This window comes from Epinephelus fuscoguttatus, linkage group LG20 (genome assembly GCF_011397635.1).
Source record: "Epinephelus fuscoguttatus linkage group LG20, E.fuscoguttatus.final_Chr_v1".
NCBI classification, from domain to species: domain Eukaryota; kingdom Metazoa; phylum Chordata; class Actinopteri; order Perciformes; family Serranidae; genus Epinephelus; species Epinephelus fuscoguttatus.
The window spans coordinates 14,345,993-14,364,424 of record NC_064771.1 but is presented as its reverse complement, the minus strand read 5'-3'; the positions used below and the strand labels follow the sequence as shown (position 1 = coordinate 14,364,424).

Here is an 18,432-nt window from a genome sequence, read left to right as displayed (position 1 = left end):
TATCTGGCCAAAATTGAGTTATGACATGAACAGGCTATGATTTTTCAGCATCTGATTTATGATATCACAACACTGAACATATAATTTCTGTGAAAAGCAGACAGAGCATCTCAGTCCAAAAGCAGAGTGCCCTTAAAAAATAAACTTGCAGACAATCAAATATGAGCAGAGATGTAAAACTGCGTTCACAAACCTAAATCTTTTGACCCTTGAACTTAAAGTAAAGAGAGCACTGCTCTGTATGGCATACATTAAACAAAACAAAGCAAGCCCACATTATTGATCACTTTGACTACAGAGTGGCACGTCTCCGATTGTTTTTCAACATCACAGCGGATCAATATGGAGGAGTGCTTGCGGAGTACAGAAGGGTAAATGATGCCTTCTCTGTTTAGAGACTTGGGGAAATTGACATACTGCCAGGTTGGAGGAGGCCTGGGTCAATAGATATTGTCATCCCCTTCAGATTTATCATCCATATGGATGTGCTGCCATGTAGCACCTCACTTATATTTCAACATATGGGGTGAAAGTGCCAATAAAATGTAATTTATACTGTAACACATATATTGTCAAAAACTATTTTGGGAAAATGGGTTTAGTATCCAGAAGCATCCATTTCAGAACAGTCTGATACTGAAGGCTCTTCATGGGTTCAATCAGCCCAAGATCTCTCACTATGACACAATGAATCTGAAACTCCACAATGCATCAAACATAATGTCATATCCTCGACCCAGTACCAGTACAAGGAACCCAAATGTGGTTCTGTATGTGCGGTTAAAAGAACAGTAGAGTACAATACTGAAAATCTGGTAATGTGATAACAGAGGTTGTCACTCAACCAGCAACACACCTGTAAAGATTCAAGCTGTAGCTTTGTTGCAGTCTGTTAAAGTTTCTCTGGGTTTTGTGACTGTCAGTCTGTCTCTCTGTATCTTCTGTGATGCATCTTTCTCTTTATGATTGTTATATAGTTTGACTGATGTTTTTTCAGAAACAGTTTTTCTCTTCTTTATCTCCAATTGGACACGTTTGTTTCAGGGATCATATATCTCTGTTTTGCTTGCTAGTCTGCCCATATTGTATTCACTATAATAAAATTATTTTCTATTTAATACAGTTAAATATGTGACTTAAGGTAGCTTACACCACATTCCATAAATTCCATTTGAATCAAAAGCTGAGACTACAGTTATAGTTCTTTGCTAAGCTAGTTAGCTTTAGCCAAAGTTTTGCATCAGCTGTTATATCACGATTGGATTGAGCTACTACCTCATTTACATATGTGGGATAGCCTTACTAATCTTAATAAACTGATATCTGTATGCAGACCCTGTAGGTAATGTTACAACATTTTGGTATTGGACGCATTCTTGTTTTTGTTTATAGACAAAGTAGTATCGACGACCAGTCACGCTTGAGCAGGGTTTGGTTGTCTGTCTGCAGCAAGAGATCTAATGCATCAGACAAAGTACAACCTTGAAACCCATTGGCTATTGTTTGACAATGATTTAGCTTTTTTTAAGCTTTTTTATAGTTTAGCTGACCGCATATGCAGATAATTATTTGTTAGCCAAAATGTTGTCTGGACCTGTCTCAAGTTGCTAATCGAACCATAGGTGTAGATTTCAGGGGGAATGTAGGGGGCGCATCCACCTCACTGTTAAGAACATATACGTTTGACAAAGTTAAAGACATTTACGCTGTTAATTGATGCAGAAAAAGCACAAATTGGTGCAGAAAAATCAAGTCTTTGATGTTCAAGATTTTCTGTTGATATACCTTCTAAATCCCTTGTTCATTTGTGTCTACCCCAATGCTGAAACAAACCTACACCCTTGAATCAAACTGTAACAATGACCAACACACCAAAGATTAAGTCTGGCTAAACTGGATCTCTTGAAATATTGGCCATTGCCCCCTGAGACTATTTCGTTGTCAGATGATAGCCAATGGGTTCCACGACTGTCATCTAACTAATCGAATTACCAAAATATAATGTCATCACAATGAATGTTTTTGGAACCAAATAACAATAGGAAAAACAAAAAATGTTGCGTTTTAGCTTTAGCTGAGGCCAACCACGGATATCTCACCAGCTTGCTAACGCTCAATATAGCTGTGTAATTTTAGCTGTCTAGTGCCAGATTTGGCACTAGGCAAGCGTAACGTGTCCAGAACAATGGCAAAGACATTACATTTTAAAATTGATGTAACAGTGCAGACATGCAACATGACATCTTTAAATTTCATTATGCTATATGCAATGCTACTACAGCTCGGAAGCCACTTGAGGGGGATTTTAAACTAAATATTTGGATCATATATGGGTTCAAAAATAAAATTAAAAAAAAGGAACAGACATATATTGAAGGGAAGAACCAGCTCAAAACTGTGAGAGTCATCAATGTGCATCTTCAGATTGCAGAAATGAAACCGGGCTATAGGTTTTTTAGTGGAGCTGTACACTTCCAGTAACATAGGCTACAATATCACAAAGAGGAAGAGATCCAGACATTTTATCTGTCTGCGTCATTGCTGAAAATATAATCTGTGTCCTTAGGCTTTCTTGGCAAGATTCAGGAACACATGGGTAGATTTCAAGGACATACTAAAGATTTGGTTCCAAAATCTTTTATATCAGCAAATATCTCATGTGACGGCTAAATTTAGATTTGTTTTACTTGAAGTGTTTGAATGTTTTGGTCTCCATGATTTAACAGCAGCAAAAAATAAAGGAGAAAGGGGGGGGGGGGGGGCTAACTATGGTCTCACATACACATACACACACACACACACAGAATTAGAGAAAGCTGTTGACACCTGTCTGTCCCTATTGGGCAGGAGTGTAAAGGTTAAATGTGTGTGTCATAGCTGGCTCCATGGGGGTGTGTGGTCAGGAGGGCCAGCAGACAGCAGGTGGCCACTAGCCCCATCCACAGAGGACAGACTGGGCAAGAGACAGACCAGTAATGCAAGACGTCTCACGGTGGATGTGGTGATTTAAAGGGGAAATGAGGGGAAATTGCACCCTCAGTCCGCAATCAGAAACTAATATCCCCTCTTCATCATGTCCCAGATATTTCCCTCTTCTTCCAATACATTAGATACAATTACACTAATGACTATATTTCTCTATAATAATAATAATTTGATTTGAGAGTTTCTCCCTGTTTGACAACCTGGAGAGATTAATTATTTCTCGGTGTTATTTTAGTGTCGCGCGGGCAGAGGATGGAAGGGGCGTGCGTTTGATAAACAGGGCGTGGATTTGGCAGTGAGACGGGAAAGGGGGTGTTGAGGGTTTCCTACAGAGCCGCTGCCAAGGAGCCACGGGAGCGCACAGAAGGCACGGAGCGCTGCGGGACGTTAATTCGCAGCCACCTCTCCGCTGAGCCTTACTGGGACTTCGCTCAAGTTTGTTTTTTTTTTGTTTTGTTTTTTTGAACAAATCTACAAGTTGTTTTGATGCTTTGACGAAAGAGGGAGAGTCAGATCAGCTGAGGAACATGAGGAGCTGTTTGACGCGCGTGGGGCAAGTTTTACGCCACTTGCTGCTGTGGCAGGAGCGCGGTGATTCTTCCCAAAGCGTTCTCAGTTTGAGCAACTTTTAAAGCATGAAGTCCTTTGATGTGGTATGTTTCCTCCTTTGTGTCTTCACGCTCAGGGCTGCGACTCATGGGATGTAGTAAATGGAGAGCTGCGTTCAACTTTGGACACCTGAGGGTGCAGTCCAAGCTGTCCGTCTTCTTTACCATGATCATCCTCTTCACGTACCTCTTCTACTGCCTCAACGGATACTGTGACTCCTTGCCCAGGCCAGTCTATGACCAACAGAGTAATTTTCAGAACAAAATCATTTTAAATGATGGACACGACGCGTCCCTGCAGCAGCAGCAGCTCGGCGCGTATAACGCGTCTCAGGTTGTCCGGGATCAGCTGTCGGACTTGTCGGACAGCGATGCTCCGTCTCATAATATCTCTATAGCCAACACTTTCGGCAGCAAAAAGTTTCCTCAGGCCATCATCATCGGGGTGAAGAAAGGTGGCACACGGGCTCTGCTAGAGTTTCTGCGCATCCATCCGGACGTGAGAGCAGTCGGCTCTGAGCCGCACTTCTTTGACCGCTTCTATGACAAGGGACTGGACTGGTACAGGTAGGCAGTGTTTCTTCTGTTTGCTTTCTTTTATTTTGTCTTCTGAGTTGATGATACAAGTCATTAAATATTTATCTAAAAGCAGGATAAATATGTTGCTGTGGCCAAACGGGAAATTGACCGGAATAGCAATGAACTGTAGGGGTCAAAGTTCAGGGCAGGAGTCACAGACGTCTGAGAAGTTGTAGCTGTTTGCTTTCACCTTCTAATAGAAAATTTTAATATATGTATAATAAAGTAAAGTTAGAGACTTTCTTTTTGTCTTCAGGATCTGCATACACTACATATGAAAGCTACAGGAACATTTCCTACATTAAGCTGGTTCCTTGAGGGCAACAACAATAAAATATATGATATAAATTTATTTAGAAATTGACTTTATATTCCTGTGATGGGTTATGTATTGCATTAGGTTTAGCAGTGTTAACGTGCTGTAATAAAATCAGGTCATGCACGGCAAGTAGACTGAGGCCCCAACTACAAGTGGGCAAAAAAGTCCCCTGTTCTTCTCTAGATTGCTCTAGATTAACTACCAATTCACTCTGCAATGCAAAATATGCATGGTACCTCTTTTATCTTCAATAGTTTCACATGAAGTGTATTAACAGATCTTGTCTGACCAGTCTGATGGTGTGGGTGATGTCTGATTAGGCAGACATAAAAGTTAAATCTCATTTTGTGTCTGTGGAATCTGTCTGGTCTTCAAACTGAAAAGTGTCTTTAGAAATACAAGTAAGTAAATGATGAGGATTTCAAATCGAGAAGTGAGTTTTAAACACTTTTTATTGTTTTATGTGTATCAGGTATTCTTTTTCTGATTTTTTTTTGACCACACTGGGACCACAGTGAGAAAAAAAGGTGTGTTCATGTGCTGTCATCAGACAGTTATCATGTATTTTATAGTTTCCTTTTACAATAAATGACAAGAGACATTAGTGAGCATGTAACAAAAACACAGGTATTTTAAATTCATTTTTTATTCCACTTAAAGCATATTTCCGTGCAGGCAAACACATCATCTGACGCATGGTGTGATCCATCCGTCTCCTCCTCTGTCTTCATTAATATCCCTCAGCACCAATAAGAACCTGTGCTGATAGCTTCCAAGGATGGCAGCGTATTCAGTCCCCTGCCAATAAATTGCTGTTTATTGAGCTGACACGCTGCTTCCCTAAGTGTCCGATGTTGGTCCCCTGAGGGCCTCGCCACCAGCCTGATCACAGAGGGAGGATGGGTTGTTGTGGATGGTGGTAGTGTGGATGACCCCTCAGTCAGGTGTTTGCTTGAGGAGCAGCTAAAATGGGTTTCTGAAGGCTGACGGCAATATTTTTCTTGTCACACATCGCCTCTATTTTAATTTTTCCAATGGAAACCAGACACATATGATTGTTTTCAGCATAGCAGCATGCAGAGAGACAGTGTAATCTTAGTTTGCATGTTGAACTTTAAAAATAAAATGGGTGAAAAATATATTTTTGCAATTTAAAGAATGAAGAGGAGGAAGCTCTTTATTTGGGGTGGACATGCCTGATATGTGATTGCACAGAGATGGGAGAAAAAGAGAGAGGGAGGGACAGGGGAAAGCCATTACAGAGGAAGAATGAGGAAAAAAGATCTGGGGAGTAAATGACGGTTTGATAAAGAGGCGAGTAGAGCAGAGAGGAGAACGTCGAGGTGTGGCAGAAAAATGTGGTGGGAGAAGAAGACAGAGAGACACAGGGAGAGATCAATACGGCCGGGTAATGATCGGTTCACTGCGAGGCTCAGGTGGAACAGCACTCAGTGACATCAGAGATCAAAGTGTGTGTGTGCGTGTGCACCAAGTGTGGTTCTTATTACTCTGTACAGTTTTCAGGAACATGAGGAGGCTGGGGTTTTCCTGCTGCATGCAAAATGTCCGATGCACGTGTGATAAGACAGATATGAGTGATGTGGGCAGCACTGTGTCGAGGCAGTTTAACTTTGAGTTTAGGAATTACTAAAACTGAATCCTCTGGAACGGTTTCAACGCAGACATGTAACTTTTATTCAAGTAGTTGTAACATCTGTAAAACAGCTGTTTGCAATCACTTCGCCTAGATGCAAAAATACAGGATGAACAAGAAGCTTAGTGGTTGTACATTCTGTACGTAACGTCTTCCCACTCTGTTAATGATAGAGGATAGGGCTGAAACCAGCAATTATTTTTTAACCAACAGTTATTAATTAACATTTAATCTGCTGATTACCTTCTCGATTAATATTTTTGTCTGTAAAATGTCAGAAAACAGTGAAAAATGCACATTATTTTTTCCCAGAGTCCAAGATGACTTTTTCAGATTCCTTGTCTTATCTGATCATCAATCTAAAATCCAAATACACTCAGTTTACTGTCATATAAAACCAAAAAAAGCAACAAATCCTCACATTTAAGAGTCTATTATCAAAATAGTTGCAGATTAATCTTCTGCGGATCAGATAATCAGTTAATTGACTAATTGTTTCAGCTCTAACTTGCTGGAATTTAGGGAAATGTGTATAAAAAAATGCGCAACAATTCAAATTTTCAACATTTTTTGGAGTTATAAAAAAGTGCTAGAGGAGAAGTCTTACTCTTTTTTCTTTACAACTGTGTTTTATGGGTTTTTTTTTCATCATTACAGTCTTAAGCTTAGCAGATAAGGGGATATTTAAGGGGAATATAAGGGCTCGGTGAGACTGAAAATGTGTTGTCTTGTCCAATCATGTCTCTCCTGAAATAATCAGCAGGAAATAACCCTACAAAGCAGCAACTTTAGGATACTGTGGACTTCACTGGACTATTAAATAATCACAAAATTCTTTTTTTAACCATTATCTCTGTCCTCTCTAATATTTTCCACCAGGCTTCAGATTTTTTAATCAAGTCCTGATATGATCACACAGTAGATCTAAAGAACTCTGAATTTAGAGATGCTTAAAGTCTTTCACTGTCCTCTCTTCAGTAAATCTCATTTAATGTGTGTCATTGAGGTCAGCGTGGGTCAAAGTTGAGTTTAGTTGAAATTTTCTCCATCGGAAAAAATGGCCTATCTTTGCACAATGTTTTTGACTGGAGACCAGCTGCAGCTGATCTTTGGTGATTAAAAAAAATAGCTTTTCATTTTTTAAATTTGATCTCATAAGTGTATGATAACATGCATTTTCAGCTGAAGCAACACTCTGTAGGATCTGTAGCTACCTGAAAGGTGACAAAGCAGCACTAGAAAGGGTTAAAGGTGAAAAGATGAGCGACCTTTACGCGTTTCATTTTACTGCTTTCTGTTGTGGGGAAACTGACCTTACCTTGTAGCTTCTCAACACAGACATGACGTATCCACCTCTCTTTTTTCTCTTCCTCTCCTTTTGTCTTTTGAAGGCATAATGAAACGTGTGTTTTTGCTCCATCCTAATCCGCCGACAGCTCGTGTCAACACTTTGTGAATTGGACCGGTGTAATGACAGGTCAGGCATTAACGTGGACAGCTCAGGGACATGCAGAGTGGCTGAGAAGGATTAGGCCCCCAGTCGCAGTTAAACAAGGCCTTATGAAGCATTAGTCAACACCACCACCCAGCCACCCCCTCTCTTCTCGCAGCATTGGTGCATGATGAGCGCTTCAGTATTCCTGCGCCTCAACCTTTAGAGCTATAGGCGAAGCTTATTGGACCCAGGGGCTGTGTAGTTCACTGGCTTTCAGACAAGCAGTAACAGTCACTCCACCTTTTTTACATTTATAGGAGACAGATGTAAATGTCTGAAGCATGTACTTCTGCAGTTGTCAGGTGGTCTGTTGAAAGATTGTCGAGTATCTCAACTTATTTAAAAAAACAGAAATTGTGATTTGATTTTAGGAAATATATCCACGTCTTGACTCTGTAACACAGAAACTGCCCTCCTAAGAAAGTGCAATTCAACAAGTGCCTGAAAACAACATTACATTCAAGTGATAAAGCTTTTTAGCAGAGGTGGGTAATACGACCCCAGTCTGAGTCTGACAGGATAAAGTCCGCAGAGGGATGCAGTCAGGTTGGATGGATGGCTCCACAAAATGTCGGACGTCACCATGGGAGACCTCTGTTCATTTTCTCGTTCGTTTCCTGCTGACGGTCAACTCTGGTTGCTTTTAATCATGACCGGGACCGTTCCCTAACCCTAACTATGTGGTTATTACTGTGACCATGATGATGAAAGTCCAATGACCTTAACGAAGTAGTCATTCTTTCCCCACAGTAAGTGTTTTGAAAGGCACAGACGAATGATGGCGTCAGGTCAGAACAGCTTCCACTGAATATATCATTCTACAGGGCTGTTACACACAACATAGTTTTTGGAGTGCACAAAAAGTAGTTAGCAAGCAAGCCAACACATTCTCACTCCGACCTTGTCACATATCGCCACTTGGTTGTGGACTTTCTAAGTCGACATATGATGTGCAAAGTAGCCTGGATGTGTCTGCTGTAAACGTTCTGGAACACCGTGTCAACTGCAGCCTGTAACATGCATTGTGTCTTTTCAAAATACACTTACATATTCACAGGAAATGCACAGTTTGCATGTGGTCTCTTTCAAAATAAATGTACACCACAATTTTACTTTTTTTCCTTCAACAACAAACAGGTGGTTACGTTTAGTCAACACATACATGTGGTTAGGATTATGAAAAAAAACAACAACCGGGTTTGGCTTTACATTAATACAGGAAATAAACAGCGACCTCTGGGGTTAAAGTCGGTGATTCTTGGAACTATCCACCACCCCTATCTCCCACCCATCCTACTCAGAGTTTTTGCCCCCTTAACTTACGATGTTGTCCGGGCATGTTTCCCCCTGACATCGTCACATGCCATTAGACACTGACAGTGCCCTGCCACGTCTCATTCTGACATGAAAGGGCAGCTTTTTTCGTTGGTGTCTGACACGGAAGTCGCTGCCTAAGCGCATGACTTCGCAATGAGACCAGGTTGAGCAAGCAGGTAGGTCTCAGCAGCTGGCTAAAAGCAATGAATAAATTAAATAGTTAACTACAAGTAATGGATAAATGGTTAAATTTGTTAGCCATATAGTTGAAATTGTTGGCTAAAAGCCATGGATAAATGGTTGAAAGAGTTAACTCAACTTAATGGATAAATGGTTGAAATAGTTCACTAGATGTTTGTTTGTTTGTTTGTTTGTTTGTTTGTTTGTTTGTTTAGCACGTATTTAAAAAAAAGTCAACATTACAATTACCATAAAAAAATGACAATCAGTAATACAATTACCATTAAAACAATTTACAGTCGGTGATATAAGAACTTCTTTTTTAGGGAAAAAAAAAAGAACAATGGGGAACATGCAAGGAGGTCCAAAAAACCCTCAAGGGGCTTGACAAGAGGACTACCCTAAATAAACATTATTTTAGACATTGTCATGTGCATAAAGGCATGATATCACACTCACACTCACACCCTCACACACACTCACACACACACACTTACACACAGATACAGAGATCGGGTCGTTGTTATTGATGTAGCAAGAAATGTTTCACAGATTAAGAAGTCGTGGATTAATGGTTGAAATGTTGAGATAGAAGTCACGGATAAGTGATTGAAATGGTTAGCTAGACGTCACAGATTAATGGTTGAAATAGTTTGATAGAAGTCATGGATAAATGGTTGAAATGGTTAGCTAGATGTCACGGATTAATGGTTGAAATGGTTTGATAGAAGTCATGGATAAGTGGTTGAAATGGTTAGCTAAAAGTCACGGATAAGTGGTTGAAATGGTTAGCTAGACGTCACAGATTAATGGTTGAAATGGTTTGATAGAAGTCATGGATAAGTGGTTGAAATGGTTAGCTAGATGTCACGGATTAATGGTTGAAATGGTTTGATAGAAGTCATGGATAAGTGGTTGAAATGGTTAGCTAAAAGTCACGGATAAATGGTTGAAATGGTTTGATAGAAGTCAAAGTCATGGATAAGTGGTTGAAATGGTTAGATAGAAGTCATGGATAAGTGGTTGAAATGGTTAGATAGAAGTCATGGATAAGTGGTTGAAATGGTTGGATAGAAGTCATGGATAAACGGTTGAAATGGTTAGCTAGACGTCACGGATTAATGGTTGAAATGGTTAGATAGAAGTCATGGATAAACAGTTGAAATGGTTAGCTAGACGTCATGGATTAATGGTTGAAATGGTTAGATAGAAGTCATGGATAAACAGTTGAAATGGCCAAAATTGGTGGATAAATGGTTGAAATAGTTTGCTAGAAGTAATGGATAAGGGTCCTTGCTTTTCCAGAGAAATCCCAAAGCCCTGTTAGTCTGAAAAATGTACCCTCTGCTGAGAAGTCCATTTGTCCAACAGCCTGGTATCCCAAAAAGAAATGCCATTGCTCTAAAGGGCTATTTCTCCAGAGCACATGGCTAATTATTATGCAGAATCGAACCTTCCCAATATAGCACGGCATGACCTGGATTGGAGACTGGCCTAAGTTAAGAATATCAGGGTAACCCAGTCACAATCAGAGCAGGGCTGGTCATGCCTTGACCATGGTAGGAACGGAAGGTCAGATGATGTCATTCTACAAAATAATTAGCCATGTACTTCTGTATGAGAGGGTGTAGCCAATTTCTGGAGAAATGGCCCACAGAGCAATTGGCGTTTGTTTTCGGGATACCAGGCTGTTAGAAAAATGGGCTTTCGGTCCAATGGAACATTTTTCGGACTATTGGAGCTTTGGTATTATAATTGTCAGAACAGTAGCAGGGCGCTGCGTTTCTTTTGTCACACACATCACCATAGTGCTGAAAATGTTATTAATTCAGTGTAATAATGTGTTAGTTATTGCATGTCTGCATATGTTGTAGCTAATGATAATCAGTAGACACATTGGACTTCCTTGTGCCTTGCTCCTGTCCTTTCCTATCTCTCTTTCTGCCCTCCAGCCTGTTCCATACTGCCAGATATCATATATAGTTATAAAAATATTATTCATTTAGTGTAATTACATGTTAAGTACCCTGTGTTTCACATATATCAATTTGAAACAGAACTGTTGAATCTGAGGCCAACAATATCATCTGAAACCGGCTGGAAAGTATCACTTAAACATTTATTCTCTGACAGAGCTCTTCATTTCAAAGCGCTGTCTGCGTCTTTGAGCTCTGAGAGAGAGCCTTGGCCTCTGTCTTCAGCTGGTAACCAAGTAAAACACATGGACATCCTTAAAGGAAGCATTTGGCAAATTGTTTTAGAAAAAAATGCTTATATGTGGAAAAGCCTTGGCTTTGCCATCTACTGGAAACGATTCTGTGGTTTCGTGGTGGGGAATGAGGGTTTAGACAGCCATGGTGTGCAAAGTGAGTGAGTGTGAGCATGTGTGTGAGATTCATTCACACTGCCTCAGCTCTACCTGAAAGTCTGTCCACTCCCCCCGTTCGTCTCAGCGCCTCTCAGGCTGCTCTTGACACTATAAATATCCAACAGATATAAATGTCATTTCCCGATATTGATCGCCTAAAATAGGTTCTTTCTATTGATCTGTCTCTCTCTGCCTTTATCACGCTGTTGCAGCAGAAATGAATTAACTTCTGAATATTCAATCTTGTTGACAAGGAGCTGTTACTCCCTTCGTCTGCTGACATTTATACCACACAGTCGGAGTGTTGCCGGGGCGGATTTATTGGCTTGTTCAGGTCACTCAAACTGTGTAATGTAAAGCCACTGCTCCTGTTAGAGTAGCTGTCCTCAGAGTCGATGTTCTTCTCTCTCTGTCTCTAAATCTCTCCCTTATCGACTCATTTCTTTGTCTCATAGTCTCCTCTCTCTCTCAGGAAGCATGTTGTATAATTCAGCTACCTAGACAGGAATGTCCAGGTTTTATTTCCTGCCAGACTTTTCTACCAATCACAGGGGATTCTCTGGTTGAATTCCTCTCCGCTCGCATTCTTGGAAGCCGCATGTTGTAGGGAGTGTTTCTCAGACTGACAAAGGGGTTTTGGGGGGAAAGAGAGGCTTTCAGGGAAGAATTTGGAAAAATAGAAAATGTATAGATCTCGCTGGAAGAAAGGAGGCTTTGTGCAGAAGACAGGGTTGAATGCTTTGCGAGTATTTCGAGCCGCATCAGCGTAGGAAGGAAAAACTAGTTGGTTAGATGCATGAACATGAGCAACCCTATCCGGCAAGTCTGTCAGAGCTAATAAACATGACATGACATGTGCTGCTATTTACATGTAAAGGGATTTTTGTCAGAATTAATGTGTAAATCAAGCTGTAAAAAGTATATGTATATAATCAAACATGACTTGATAAATTGGTGCGGGACAGGTATGGATTTTTACTCAGTGAAAAAAAAAAGGGTCTGATCCAACTCAGTCATCAATATTTTGACAGCTTGTCATTGGTCGACCTTTCGACTCCCAGCATGCCGTGTCTCATCCAATCAGAAATAATGGAATCAGATGCACGATGAGAGGATCAGCGGGGAAACTATGGACCTCACCACACTTCAATCACAGTTAGGGCGCACAGAAAGAGGCGGTTTGTGTCGTTCATCAAAATCTGAGAGTGATTTTTAATTTCAATTGTCTGGGTTGACGATCAGACTGAGAATGTGCATTTACAGTAAAAGACTCGTACTTTTACTTTAGCCACAAACTCGTCAAAGTCTGCCTTTCCTTGTTAAACAGATGGAGATCAGGATGACCATTTAGCCGCCATGTTTGATTGACCACAACAAATTAATCATCTTTTTACTTCCACTGTCCTTTTCTATGTCATGCTTTTACTTCCTCTCAACCTCTTTTTTTTCATCTGTCTTTGCTTTGTGTCACCAACTTTGTGTTTTTAGTTTGCATGCATACTAGAGATGAGTACAGATGACAAAGAAATTTGACATAAGTATTTACAGGAAAACAGGAACTGAAAGAGGAATAAAAAATGGAAAAAAATTGTGATTGTGTAAGGTACGTGCGGTGGTGGAAAGTGACAAATATATTTACTGAAGTGCTGCACAGTTTTGAGGTTCTAGTGCCAAATTATGTCACTTTTGACTCCATTTGACTCATATTCCATAGTTACCAGTCACTTTTTAAATTAAATTAAAAATTAAATTAATACTTGCACTGCTGATGGTTAGATAATAAAACATGATGTTCCTATTAAACAGCAGAAGAGTAACACATGCTCATATGTACACTGAAAGAGTTTTTGGTCACTGTAAGTATTCCTCCTGTTCATACTGGCCATTAAGTCATCCCTTCTTAATGTAGTTCACTCGATGTGAGAATGACCTCTTTGTGTTTGAACAGGGATTCCTAGCTGAGTAGAGGGATCATAACACAAAGAAGGAATTTTTTAACTTTGAAAGATGCTGACTCGATTTGTCTAACTCGATTTGTGTGACTGCTGAAGCTTCATGTTAGCCTCCACTAAACATGTGCAGAGCAAGGACTGTGGGTTTTTGTCCAAAATCGTTTAATTACACTGAAATTGTATCAGAATTCTAAGAAAATCTGTTGTTGGGATCTCAATTTATGATTCAAAAATGCAGTAAAATAATTTGTTTTCAACTGGAGATGAAACAGCGTGGCCAAAAAAAGTACTGACACAAACACACTAAATAAATATCACCAAGTTTTATATTAAAACCCACAAATAAAATTAGCAGCATACCGGTAACATTAAAATAATAATACAGCCAACAGTAAACATATGAAAACCATATCAATTGTGAATTCATTTTAAAGACAGCCTGACTGTGGAATAACTGCTTGAGTGTCTGTGTCACTGTGGAAACAAGACCAGTAGCATCACTGGGTTTTCCTGCTGCACGCCCACTCTGTCAACAAGGGAATAGCAAAACAAACCTACATTGCATGCTGCGCCTGTTTCTAGGACAATGCTGCTAACTTTGGTTGATGCTTGAGTTTCAAAGCGCGATATGCAAATTTTGTTTGCTTGATAAAGTTTGCAAGCGATAGGACAGTGTGTGGGATTTCTCTTTTCTTCACACATGGACAATTTCTTCCCTATGCACCTGTCTACATGTTTTTGAAGGCGTGTATGAGCCTCTACATTCAAAGCACAGTACTCAAATACAATTCATATTTTGAACTGGGTAGCTCACCTGGTAGAGTAGGTGCCCACATAGGTCATAGTTCTTTGCAGCAGCCCAGGTTCAATTCTGATCCTAGGCCCTTTGCTGCATGTTATCCCCCCATCTCTTACCCACATCTCCTGTATATCTTCAGCTATGCTATCACTAAAGGCAAATGCACCCCAAAAATAAAAAACAAAACAAAAAACACTTTTAAAAAATAAACAGGGGGCTCATGGTGGCTTAGCAGGCAGAGCAGGCATCCCATATACAGGGCAATGTCAGTTCTAGCCTGTGGTCCTTCATTGCATGTCATCCCCTCACTCTATCCCCTGCGCTTGGACTGTCCTGTCTAATAAAAGCCAAAACAAAAAACAAAAAAACTTGAGAAATAAATAAATAAGTACAAAAGAAATTGTAGTAAAAATAGTTGTAATAATGATAGTAATCATCCGGAATTTTACAGCAGTTTATCGTGAAAGCAGTAACTGTTTCATCATCCCTACTTTCAACATCAACACACATCATTACTGTGATTTTGATGACGACATTGTTGCTCAAAATATGAATGGTAAAACTAACCATTATTTTCATTATTAATGAATCTGCAGATTATTTTTACAATTAATACATCTGTTGTTTGGTCTATCAAATAGTGGAAAATGTCTGTTACAATTTCCTTAAGCCTGAAATGAGGTCTTTGCTCACTTGTTTTGTTCGACCAACAGAGAAGATAGTAGTTAGTGTAGAGCACTAAATCAATATTATATCGATATTGTGATATGAGACTAGATATTATCTTAGATTTTGGATATTGTGATATCGTAAGTCTTGTCTTTTCCTAGTTTTAAAGGCTGCATTACAGTAAAATGATGTAATTTTCTGAACACAGCAAACTGTTGTAGCTGTTCTGTTGTTTGTCTTTATCTGCTTAGTCATTACATCTACATTACTGGTGATTATTTATCAAAAATCTCATTGTGTGAATATTTTGTAAAAGCACCAAGAGTCAATCCAACAATATTGTAGCAATATCAGTATCAAGGCATTGAATAAAAAATATTGAGATATGATTTCCTCCATATTGCCCTGTCCGAGTAGTAGTTACCTAATATGATGCGAGTTAAGTCAGCGAGTCATTTCATGGATCATGGATTTGAGTCACCTTTTAATTCTGCTTTCTTCTGGCTCTATTTATCTCACAAATACACTGAAGAAAGACATTCAATATGAACTCACACTCTCCATTACATCACTTACTTTGTCAGGAAAAGAGATACATACTGACATGGTTACGCTCATTCATAGTTTCTGCTGTTTAGTTTTTATGGGCAGAACAGATTCTCAAACCCACACCCAGTTAACCATCACTGCTCTGTCTGTAGAGGCAGGTAATTATTGACTGTGTGTGTGTGTGTGTGTGTGTGTGTGTGTGTGTGTGTGTGTGGCAGTGGACCTCTCACTGGTGTCTATCTCTGTTTAATGTCTGACTGCCTGGGTGGGTGGGGGGTCGTGAGAACCCACAGCCACCCTGAGGATCCCACAGAGATAACACACCTTTCTTTGTCTGCTATATAACCTTTCCTAGAAAACTCCCATCGGTTTGACTTAACCAACTTGAACTGGTTAATTGTTGGTGATGTCTGCGCCAGCTTTGAGAGGAAATGAGATTAATTATGCCTGAAACTCTGGCACACAGAGCTGGAGCTGAATTTGAGGACAAGCAAAACATCAAACAAGACGCTGTGATGGGAGGAAATCTGGAAACGGACACCAGCTCCCCCTTCATGTGCATCCAAACTCCACTGTGTCCTGCGTGTTTGATGTGTGTAAACGTAGCCAAGGCGTGCTGAGTCCACCCTGACGAGCCTGATAGATGGCACTAATAGCAGAGCGCTGAATGGACTGTTTCCAGTTGTAAAAGCCATGCCTCTGCCAGCAGTGATTTCCGTTTTTTGAGCTTAAGATGCTGCTAACAATGAGCTGAGAAACCACAAGGAGTGGCAGGCTGAAACTGCTCGGAAGTGGGTTTTCAGGATCGGACAGTATCGAGTGTTCTTATTGGTCGGGACCTGGGGAGTTGCCAGACGAGCAAAAGTCCATATTGAGTCGATTACAGTGTTTCTGAGGTGTGTGTGTGTGTGTGTGTGTGTGTGTGTACTCATTTAGAGGAGCTGTTTAATTAGTGAAAACGTGGTTGTTTTCTCTAATGCCTGTGCAGACTCAGAGAGGAGGGTAAACATTAAAGTATGTACGTGTTGACTCAGGTTTAATCTTTAACTGAACTGAACTGAAGGCCACATCTATCTATCTATCTATCTATCTATCTATCTATCTACTGTATCTACTGTATCTAGCTATCTATCTCTATCTGTCAATCTGTCTGTCTGTCTGTCCGTCCATCCATCCATCCATCCATCCATCCATTTATCCATAATAAAATATTTTAATATATGTAATATATTTTTGGAATGGAATGGAATGGAATAACGTCCTTGCAATACATTTCAGAATATTCCCACATTTCGGATATGATGTCATTTATTTTTCCCAATTTATGTGCCAAAGTTTAAGAAAAAAAGGGTGATGTACAATCAGTATAATATCTGATATTAATGATTAAGTAAGATTCTCATTGCTTGATATTTTTAAATACTTTAAATACATGTTAATATGAATATGTGCACTAATGCTGCAGCTAATTTATATGGTATTTTCTCAAATATTTCATTTATTGTTTGGTTTATAGCAAAAAAAGTATGTCCGTCAGACATTCCCAGAGCCCACATTGACATGTGAGTCTAGTGTCATAAAAAAATTAAGTGAGCATCAGTTAATATGCTGAATTTTTGCTTAAAATCATTTTAAAAATTAGATGATTATCAACATAATTTCCACTCCATTTTCTGTCATTTACCTAGTCAAGTAATTGGCTAATTGCTTTAACTTTAATGTGCTGATTTCATTATAAATTTAAATTTAAATGACCAGTAACCTAAACTGAACTGACATGCGTTCATCTCACGAACAGTCCAATTATGTAACTGTGGCAAGGACATCATGACATCACTGGGGTCAGGATCTACCCGATCTGTCCATCCCTCCCCTCCATCCTGTGTTCAGGGGATCAGATGAAGGCAGGGTGGGGCCCCCGGGGCCCCCGGCAGCTGGGAGATAAAGCCACACAAGTAGGCCACTGTGGGCCTGGCAGGAACACGACTGCAGATTTTCCCATTTGATAAGTCAGGAGGGGTGGGAGCAATCAGTGCACACACACATACACACACTTAAACTGGCTCATGCAGACACATACAGTAAACTCATACATAAACATTTGAACACATAACAGGCTTATTTCCATGTTCAGCCATTACAGGTAGTTACGCTATCAGAGAGATAAAATCACTGCATCCTTTCTTCCTGTTCTTTATTTTCTTACTGTGGTCATTCTTGAAGGTATTAAGTACTTGAGTGATAATATGGTTCTCATTAATATACTGTAAAATATTTTCACTTTGTTACTTTATCATAATTTATATTTAGCTGGGGTATAAGCCTGTTCACATTCTTGCCATGAGCTAGAAAACGGGATTGACCCTGTCCTGACTGTACAGTAAATATTATATAGCAAGTTAGCTTAGCTTAGCATAAAGACTGGAAACAGAGGGAAACAACTAGCATGGCTCTGTTCCAAGGTAACAAAACCCACCTGCCAGCTCCTCTAAGGCTCACTAATTACAGTAACACTTTATATCTTGTTTTACATTGTTTAATGGGGGTTATGTGCCAGACAAAAATTCCCATAAAACAGCAGACAAATTAAACTAATGAGACGTAATGTGTCACCTTTGGACAGAACCAGGCTAGTTGTTTCCAGTCTGTATGCTAAGGCTAAGCTAAGCTAACCGGCTGCTGGCTCAAGCTATATATTTTGCGTATATACATGAGCGCAGGCCTTGCAATCGCAATAATTAAGGCAAATTCAACAAAAGTCCGCAATATTATTTACAGCAAGTGATTACATGACATATTTTTTTGGAAGTAGTCCTCTCCTTTTGTCATTAGCGCTGCAATTTCCCGCAAAAAATAACATAAAAATGCCACAATTTTCATCGCAACTTTTGACAAAATTGGCCGCAAATTCTAAGTTTTTTTGCTGCGACTTCCTGGTGGGACTGATTTATCATTGTG

The 18,432-nt window shown here is 39.8% G+C and overlaps 1 protein-coding gene across 1 annotated transcript in view; it reads left to right on the top strand.

Moving 5' to 3' along the window:
• Window positions 1-3,332: 3,332 nt before the first annotated feature.
• si:dkey-121b10.7 (heparan sulfate glucosamine 3-O-sulfotransferase 6) overlaps window positions 3,333-18,432 on the top strand; it is a 28,552-nt gene continuing 13,452 nt past the window's right edge. The window contains exon 1 of the mRNA XM_049562583.1: window positions 3,333-4,160. Within this exon, the coding sequence (XP_049418540.1) occupies window positions 3,634-4,160 (527 nt within the window). The 5' untranslated portion in view covers window positions 3,333-3,633. The remainder of the gene's footprint in view (window positions 4,161-18,432) is intronic.